The sequence below is a fragment of the Melampsora larici-populina genome, assembly GCF_000204055.1.
Source record: "Melampsora larici-populina 98AG31 unplaced genomic scaffold MELLAscaffold_1, whole genome shotgun sequence".
Lineage (NCBI taxonomy): Eukaryota > Fungi > Basidiomycota > Pucciniomycetes > Pucciniales > Melampsoraceae > Melampsora > Melampsora laricis-populina.
In genome coordinates this window covers 993326-1002889 of record NW_006768765.1, presented here as the reverse complement: position 1 = coordinate 1002889, position 9564 = coordinate 993326, and the positions used below count along the sequence as shown (strand labels likewise).

General features: G+C 42.1%; 2 protein-coding genes across 2 annotated transcripts; both read left to right on the top strand.

The window, feature by feature from the left end:
- Nucleotides 1–1261: 1261 nt before the first annotated feature.
- Nucleotides 1262–2649, top strand: MELLADRAFT_86811 (uncharacterized protein; the record flags this gene model as incomplete). The annotated part of the gene is made up of 9 exons (XM_007404041.1): nucleotides 1262–1276; nucleotides 1352–1396; nucleotides 1465–1598; nucleotides 1682–1898; nucleotides 1986–2063; nucleotides 2140–2252; nucleotides 2317–2376; nucleotides 2460–2524; nucleotides 2606–2649. 9 exons carry the CDS (start codon nucleotides 1262–1264, stop codon nucleotides 2647–2649), a joined length of 771 nt encoding a protein of 256 aa, XP_007404103.1.
- Nucleotides 2650–3710: 1061 nt separating this feature from the next.
- Nucleotides 3711–6049, top strand: MELLADRAFT_76255 (uncharacterized protein; the record flags this gene model as incomplete). Its single annotated transcript, XM_007404042.1, has 5 exons — nucleotides 3711–3931; nucleotides 4019–4854; nucleotides 4928–5208; nucleotides 5296–5646; nucleotides 5716–6049. The coding sequence occupies 5 exons, from the start codon at nucleotides 3808–3810 to the stop codon at nucleotides 5837–5839; spliced, it is 1716 nt and encodes a 571-aa protein (XP_007404104.1).
- Nucleotides 6050–9564: the final 3515 nt, after the last annotated feature.

The window sequence follows — 9564 nt, the reverse complement described above, 5'->3', positions numbered from 1 at the left end:
ATCAAGACATGTGCATTAAGATGATTCAATGTCCGACATCCTTTTGTACAACCAGGATAAATACAATCGTAAAGTCTCTCGATCTATTATTTTTGAAAAAGAAAAGGAAACAAGATATAAGTAAACCGTTGCTCAATTCATTTCGCTTTTGGCCCTTTGCAGACCAGTTACACTCCTACGCGTTTCAAATAATCGTGCTGGGTCTAAAATGTTCGTTAAATAGGAAACAAATAGACCTCTTCAAATCTTCTCTTTGGTCGTTTTTGTTGTGAAGTTGCAGGTTGTAAACAAAACGGTTTCCGATACTAATATTCTTCAATCCGAGACGCAATTCGATGAGGAGAGATTGAATGATTTAGAGTGGTTTGATCAAAAGTTTCTTTGTATGAATTTGATTTATTCCAACAAATTGCTTCTAATTTAATTCTTTTTGAATCATGTTGTAGAGCTCGAGAGTCTTTAGGACTAGATAAAGGGTGAGGAAGATAAGATTGTTTCTTTTTTGATCGTTTTTTGTTATTTCTTTGTTGAGGATTGGAATTTCGCAACAATTGATAGATTGCGTTCTCAAAGAAATCAATCAGACTTTATCCTTTCTCTTCTTTCATATCAATCCAAAAAAATGTTTTCATTTCTTTTTCAATGATCTCTCCATTCACTCGTTTGTTATTATTCAATACGATCTTTTCTTCCACTTCTTGAGTTTCCCCCCGAGTAATGCACTCCGCTTCACACCCGCTATGAACTGTTTTGAATCGTGACAGCTGCTCATGCCCCAATTGAAATGCCAGCGCCGATGAGGCGCGCAGGAGTTTGGCCCCAAGGGCATGAGTCTCATCAGGTTTTGAAAATAGCCTGCTGACTGTCGAAGGGTCGCGCAAGGCCAAACGTCAGGCGCCACAAAGCCGCCCTCATGCTGGGCGGCCAGGCCTCCTTTTGTTCGGCACACGGTCGTCGCCAAACTGGCTACCCGCAGACCGTCAGTCTCCCCGCAACAAGCGGCGGTCTGCTGGTGGCCCACTGGGACAGCCATTTGGCTGTCAGGGTGCCCCCGTGGTGTATGCAACAGGCATCATGATTCATGAAAGAGGATCGCCTGATCCGGAGACGAAATCATTACCGGCCGGTTGTAGCACATGGTCATGGCTGTATTCAATGACTCGTTGGGGATCTCGAGTCAACTACCTATCTCTTCGCATCATTCGGCAGCAAGATACCTCATCACATTTTCATCATTCACCTCAAAAAACTGTCGCAAACCATGGCTGATGTCGTAGTCAGTAGATTCGAATGTCCGTATTAGTCTGACTGTCAATATCTGATTTTTGCGAATTTCACGACCACGACCTAGATACGAGAAGTTGTACCGGGTGTGATGACGTTTTCGAAGCCATTCGTAAGCACACAGTTATGACCTCCACGATTTTCATGATCGGCTCATGCGATATGACTTCTCTTTGCTAGAAAAGGCTTGGCTTACAGCCCATCGGAGGTCGAACAACTGCCATCAAACTGTCCGACAATACTGTGTGGGTATTGGCCTCCACCCCTCTGGGCGAAGAAACCAAGACGAAGATCGATTCACTCGGAGAAGTCAAGTTTGTGACACATCACCATTTCTAAAATGAGCTTCGCGAGGCCCGATCTTTACTCAAACGCGCGCTGCCTTTTCGCTGAACAGACACATCGCCATTGCTGATATAGAACACACTGGTTTCACGTCCGAGTATGCGAAGGCTTATCCGAGTGCCAAGATATATGGACCTAAAGGTTCGGCGCATAAAACAAATCTAGAAGTTGCTGAGTGGACTGCGGAGGGCCCTAATCCCATGGATCAAGCTGAGGGGGCAGTCAAGTCAGAAATCAAAGCGGAATATTTCGATGGGTTCGTCAACAAGGTTGGTATTTGTTCACTAATCCAACTTCGTTGCCGTGTGGTACGTCCTACACTGATATGTATGCTTCTCAAACTCTCAAAAATGTAGGATATAGCCTTTTTGCACGTTCCTAGCAAGACATTGATTGAAGCCGACCTGCTGTTCAATCTTCCGGCGAATGAACAAGTTTGTCATTGATCTGTGTTGTCCATATCGTTACACATCTGCTTACGTGGGATGAACATGCGTCAATCTGTCGCAGTATTCCAAGTCGTCCGAGTCACCAACCACCTTTTTGGATCGATTTGTGACTCTCAAACCTGACACAGTTTTCCATCAACGATTTCTCTATAACATAGCTGCCAAGGACAAAGTGTCAGGACCCATCTCCCTCTGACATAATTATATTGGGCGCATGGTCTGACCATACTATCGACAGTTCTATGGCCCGCTCGGCCAGCAAAGTTTACCAATGGGACTTTGATCGCATAATCCCCTGGTGAGTCCCAATTTGCACATCATAGACTGGTTTGATCTAGGATGTTATCTTGCGCTGGACCTGATGCTTGTCTGGAATGTTAGCCACGGTGACGTCATCGAGACCGGAGGAAAGGCGGCTTGGCATAGCGCCTTCTCATTGTACTTTAGTAAGCTTGTTCCAAAACGTCTTTCTTTCGGTTTCTCATCTGCTCTAAACTTACAGTTGCTTGGTGTTGTGCAAATTAAAGGCGATATTGCAAATGGCAAATTACCTGGTGCTGAGCCGCAATGAAAAGTTGTATGTGAAAAGTTGTAGCACTAGGCAATACTCATTGTAAAAGTAAATGAAACAAATCATTTGTACATTCATTTCATCTTGATTATTATCTTGTTCTAAACTTGTGCGGGTGATTATTTCTTCGAACTGACTGAAGAAGTCTAAAATGTAACTTTTTGAAACTGAATATGTCTTAATCCTTTCCTGATTGAAGGAACAATTTCTTGGTAGTCGGTATATCTATTGCTCCATTGCAGTCCAGGTATCTGAATTGACAGAATGCAAATATTTCAACAGTCACTATATTAGATCTTGTCTATCTCGTCCTGGAAGCGCAAGTGACCAAGAAAGAAGTAAAGTCAATAACAAATAGATCAGAACATAGCAACCCACAAACCTAATCAAGAATTAAGGATCAATACCCTACCACACATTGTACTCAAGTGATCACTCAATCATATCCCTCCAATTTGATGTATCACTTCTCTCGCAGAAAAATCTTCTTAATATGTCGAGATGTAGTTCCAGCGCCGATCTTTACTGCCTGCAACCCTTGGTTCAACCTGCTGGATTGTTCTTTTGCTTGCTTGGGAAAAGCCATCACTGACAAACCCCCTCATCGTTGACTACAAAAAGCAATTGTAGCATTTGGGATAATCATCATCCTTTCATAGTATTAGCAGAAAATGTAGCTCAAAGACAAAGACGAAGTGACAGTGACACCGGTCAATCTTTCCTCCTAAGATATAAAGCACGCTGAAATACCTTGACCACTGCTTTTCAGTGGTGATGGCTGGAGGATTTATAAATTGTCAATACTGATTGTGGAAAGTCTTTCAGATTTGCATATCTGGATTCAATCATTTTTTCAATTTTTCTGGTCGACCTTGCAAAAAAATTCCAACATAAATGCCACTACCAGCCTGGACTCCGATGGACATATGTGATGCAGAGGAGGATGTCAATGAGGTATCACCTGAGCTCAGCGGATATCACAGGGTAAACGTGACTGTATGAGTGAATGACGAAGAAAGCTTTGATTTTCAAATTCCAACCAAACTCACCAACACCAACACCAACTCAGCACATCCTCTCTCAAACTTCAAGAACATTAATGAGATCACAATCAGCATCAATCGAAGTTTAGCTCAGCCATCAGATCTACTTTCCATCATGCCACTACTCGACATGTCATCCATGAGATTAGGGGCTCATCCCATAGTATTTCGTAACGACTTCAACACCTCTCGGCAGCCCTTTTTTCGCTTTCTTAAAGAATTACCATTAGTACTGGTTTGTGAGTCAGTGTTATTAACTTGTGGCTATTACATTGGATGGCATTTTGCGCTGGCATTCACTGACGTGTTTTATGTTCCTCCAACAGTTCTGATTTTTGGCTGGGCCCAATACACATTAGCTTTTTCTTTGGTTCTGAGCTACCTGATCGTCAATCGTCAACATTATAAAATGAGCGTTCTCCTTTTGATCCCGTTTGAGTTCAGCTGGATCATGGCCGTCGGGAGTTTGATAGCTTGTGTCAAGGTTGGACCTGGGTGGGTCAAAACCACGGCCGAAAGAACATCTGAGGTCGATGGTTTGATGGAGAATGCCCAAAACCCAAATTACGATATACCTCTAGTGGTTTCTCCAGAAGATGACGGGCCAGAACCTGTACCAATGGCAGTAATGCCTTCTCGAGCACCTCGCAAATTTCCGCATCCTTACGCAAATCCTCGAAGTCATAACGACTATAGAGAAGTTGTTCAAGAAAGTGATGACGAAGAGGATTATCAGGACGATGCCGATCCTGAAGTGGAAGGGGCTACTCCCTTCTTAGCAACACCGCAGCCTTCGAGTTCAAAGTCCAGTACGATTTATAATCCGCGCCCACGCGCCCATCTACCACTCAACTCGCCTCGTCCTTCATCAACTGCCTTGCTTCCAGGAAATCCATCCCGGCCGCAAAATTTGGCACCTTCAACGCTGACCTTTCAAGAACAAGTTTCTTTGGCTGAGCAACGCTCATCAAATCGGTTCGATCTAGTGTCGGCATTGAATGCAGTGATTCCTTCATCTACACCAGCCCCACAAAAAGATTTACCGGGAGTCGATACATTGATGTGCAAATCAGATGGCTCGAAGCGCTTTTGTCGTAAATGTGATCTAGTCAAAGCTGATAGAGCACATCATTGCAGTTCGTGCAAACGATGTGTGTTGAGGGTAAGTCTGTTGTTCGAATCTCTCAATAGATTGATGATTTACTCACGTCGACGCATCTCTCTTCTGCCTTTAGATGGACCATCATTGTCCTTGGCTGGGTGGCCGCTGTGTTGGACTTCATAATCACAAGTATTTTGTGCTTTTCCTAGTGTGGACCTCCATCACCGCAATTATCTGTGGATTTGCCGCTCTTCAAGGACTGACAGAATTCGTCACAGTCAATTCACATCTGTCAGAAGATCAATTCCGATTAGCACCATTGAATTGGGCGTTTTTATTTCTTGTTGGTATACTGTTTGGTTTAGTCCTCACAGGTTTTGGTTCGTACCACCTGTACTTGGTGTCCGTTAATCGGTAAGTGTACAAGTTCTTATCTTTAGTCAACCAAGATTTGAATATGATATATCCAGCTAATAAGAATTCCATCTAATCATTATACAGTACCACTATTGAAAACATGGAGCGCTCATTACGTGTTCGACCCACAATATCATCTGACTCGGAGAACTCATATGCCCTCCTTCGATCGAGCTCTCGCCCTCTGGCGTGCAATGACAACCCATCTTTTCCAAACAAACAATCCTTCCCAACCTCCCAAGACACACTTCCATCATATAGTTTGCCTGTTTATAAATCGGACGATCGCTTATCGCGGTCTGAACGTAAAAAATTAGAATTGGGAGCAACAAAGTTAAATGTTTATGATCTAGGGACAAGACTTTCAAATTTCCAAGAGATTTTCGGCCATCATAGTAGGTGGTGGGAATGGCCTTTGCCTATCCCACCCAAAGGGTGAGCTTTTTTCAAATCCTCACTTTACATTGAAACACTTGCGGATTTATGTTGGATTTCATTTTACAGAATCAGTGATGGGTATAGATATCGCGTTAATGCCGAACATTTATCAAGACTACGAGAGCTGACTGCCGAAGTTAGACTGTTACCATCTCATCGAACAAATGAACTACGATTTGAACGGCCGTAGAGAGTTCCTCAACTCTTGGGCCCTTTTAAACCACATTGGTCTTAAGACGTTCCACTTCAATCTTTATCCTGTCAGTATTGAATTACATCAAGGAGTAATCTGTAAACCTCTTGTGTTTTCAACAGTTCACAGGAAGCTGCATATATGTCTTGTTGTAAAATATTGTAATACCTAATCATTCTATAGATTAAATCAATCTTCACCCCAAGCAAATCCTGGAAATCTGCCGTACTGGTCATCTGAGTGAACTGTGAACTGTAAGGTTTGATTCTGTTCTTTGAGATAGTTCAGATGGGTTTTTGCTGGACCTTCATGATTTGTGTGCACTGCCACTACGCCCCACAATATATTCAAGTGTATGGGTTATATGGCTTAGATGATGGTCTGATTAAGATGGTTATCAGTGGTTTCATGAAGTGTGTGTTTGATGGCTTCAGAGCTGAAATTTGATACTTTTTGTTTCAGTGCAAAAGTCACAAATATAGTGCAGCTGCCTCCAGTATGTCAAGGAATAAGAATGCATTAAGGTTTGAAAGGGTAATACCATGAAAGATGGTCTGCTGAATAAAGATGTGAAAGTCCCAAGCCTTTACTGCATAGAGAGCATATGTGGTTGGGTGTTAGAGTGAACAATGGTGTCAAAGACCAGACCAGACCTGATCTTGCTTCCATTAGATGAGGGTCTGGCCCCCTGGGCCAGCCCAGGCTCCAAGGCCAGCTCAACCATGACTTTGAAGGCTTTTGGGTCAAAGCCCGTGGGAGTTCAGGGCCAGAATATTGAGTTTCAGGGACAAGAACAGTGCCAGAAAAACACCAAGGATAGGCCCTGTTGATTGGAAGCACCTTGAGCATGTGATAACTTTTCCCAGAATGTCCAGTAGCTTTATTGCTCAAGTACATCTTATTTAGTTCAATGCTGCAAGATTTCACAGGATTCTTGTACATTAAAGGTGATGAATGTCATGAATCCAGAAAAATACATGGCCCCGGGCCCAGGGCTAGGCCTGGTACAAGAGTCAACTTTTTGTGTAATTTAATAATCCTTATACCTAGTTATGTGTATACTTATATAGTCCACTCTACAATGTTGGGCCGGTGTGTTGCTCTGAGAAAGGAACATACAGCAACACCAAGCAATGGGGAAAACCCTGAGAAGCAACGCAAGACAATGGATCAGACCATTTCCCGGTGTGTTGCTCAACAGTGTGTAAGGTTTGAACCTGTTGTGAGCAACACAACCCAGCAACAGGTAGGTATGGGGCCAGCAGCTTGCCAGCTTGGGAATTCATCATGAATACCTGGACCCACTCATCAAGCCACATTCAAATCTTCACCTCAAACAAATTGTGAGCCTACTAGCGTCTGTTGGGCTAGTAGATTCAATAAAAAGAGGATAGAAGTTTAAACAAACTTCTACTAGACTCGTGGGGATTAGTATCCACGAGTTTGAGCGGGTAAAGACGTGGGCGTAGGAGCTTTACTTGGAATAAACAAGTAAAGACTCCAGTTAGTTGACCTTTAAACAAAGGATTTTGCCCAGGGATTTTGGGTTAATTATTGTCCTTGCAATAATTAAAAATAAGAGCAACTGACGCGCAGTTCTCAATCCTAATTTGATCCTCTTCTTATTCAAAGAAAGGTCAAAGAAGGTGGTGTTAAAATCTTTTATAACACCGGGAACTTTACACTCTGACTAATAGAGATTTCCCCGTAGATTAAGAGTTTCTTATATCAGATGAATCCCAAATCTGATACAAGCAGCACTCAAGGACTACTTCCTTATACGTAATTCCACCGTATGGATATTACAAAAACTACTGATTAAGGAATCTAATCAGACAGAAACAAGGGTTGATGCGCACACAATATAGTCAACAAGACACAAGGTTGAGGTTTCAAGGTTCGTAGAATCAAGCTTTTAAAGTTTGTAGATGTTAAACAAAGTTTTAAAAGTTCTAGGAAGATGAAGTGAGCAATTTGTAATGGTTGTTGAATGATAATGTGATGATTCAAAACTGGTGGGATCTCCAGGGTTTATATAGTCTGAACCTTGAGAATCCTTGGACTACAAGTGCGCACAAATTGTGGTTCTAAGGTTAGGTTAATTACAGTAACACGGTTATTATTGGGTTATAAGTATATTTCACTTGTTACATATGTGTTACGTCTGTGAAATATATGTAGCTTTGGTTCACATGAAAGTTGTGTACGTACACACTCTTTGATGTAAGTTTTGCACATGTTACATATGCCAATTCATATGTAACTTGACTCTTGAAACTGAGCCTTGAGTTGTAATTGCTGTTTTTAAGGTTTTTTAATATATTTGTCGCCCATTGGTACGCTGGTTTAGTACTCAGGGCTGACACAAATGAAACCTTTGTGAATAACCAGAGCAATGGTCCTTTGCATTTTGGGCCACATAACAGGATTTGCAATTGCCTGTTGTGTTGTGGGGTTCCAGGTTTGAAATGAGTTCATTGTGTTGTGCACAATGGCAGGTTGCTTCCAACGCAACACAGCAGTTGCACTCTGCCTCAGGTTCTACCAAGTTGTACATCTGTACCTATGCACTTTTTCCTCGTGGTACAATCTAACCACTACAGCAGCAACTATGTAACAAACCCCTTTCTAAGAGACATCTCTCTCATCCATAGACCCTCTGGAGCCAGACATAAGTCCCAGTCCAGAAATTGGTGGGCCAGGATTGGTGCAAGCCTTACACCAGATGCAGTGGTATATCTGCTGTGGTCATCCTTTTCATCTCTTTCACAGACACAGGATTTTCTTCAGACAGTTCTTCCTGAGGAAACTATGTATACTATGTATACTATGTATGTATTCAAGTGCTTCTTCTTCCAATTTTGAGGGACATCATGTGGTCAAAATTAAGCTTGATATGACCTAACTTGATCTGAAGTAATTATAATTTCAGATCAGCTGGGGCCTACTGTTGCTGGTAAAAACATCAAGTTACCCTTTGCAGACATCAGAGATCAAATTCACGGGCCCAAGGCTGAAAACTTGGGTTAAGATTTGGAGTTTCATGGGTGCTAACTTTACTAAATCCCTGACAGAATGGATCAAGCAAGGGTTCAAGCTCTCCCAACTAACACACCAAATTGGTTTGGACAGCCCATGTAGGAATAAGGTTTGGCAACAAGATTCAAAAAACATCATGACTTTGAATGATTTTGTTCAAATGAACTAATGATGCCATGATTTTCTGCTGAAAAGGTAACTGTGGGTTGGGTTGAGAGATAGAGATTTCTAAATAAATGTGGCATAGGTTGGTGTATCAGTCCAAAGTCAAGTTGTGTGATGTATATGTGGGGAACTCAGATGTGGACTAACAAGGCTGAAGCAAATTCTTCTGGGCATCACACCATTTTTCCAATTTTTGAACAACAAGCCTCAAGCTCACAGTCATCCAATCCCATGAGATTCCATTCATTTGACTGAATTTTAGATTCTCATAAGCATAATGTCTGAGTAAAATTCTGGATTTGGACACTTCATGTATAAAAACTTAGCTTAACTAAGCCCCTCGCGCGGCCGCGTCCGCGCCCTCGAAAGAGGGGCTTATGACTAAAACGGGTTTTTTGGCTGTGTGACTCCATGTTTTAAGTACCCTTATGTTGTTTTTCTCGTCTCTGCTCTTCCAATTTTCAACAATTTTTCAGACCTTTGAGTATGTTGTTCTTTGTCAAATTGTACATATTGTG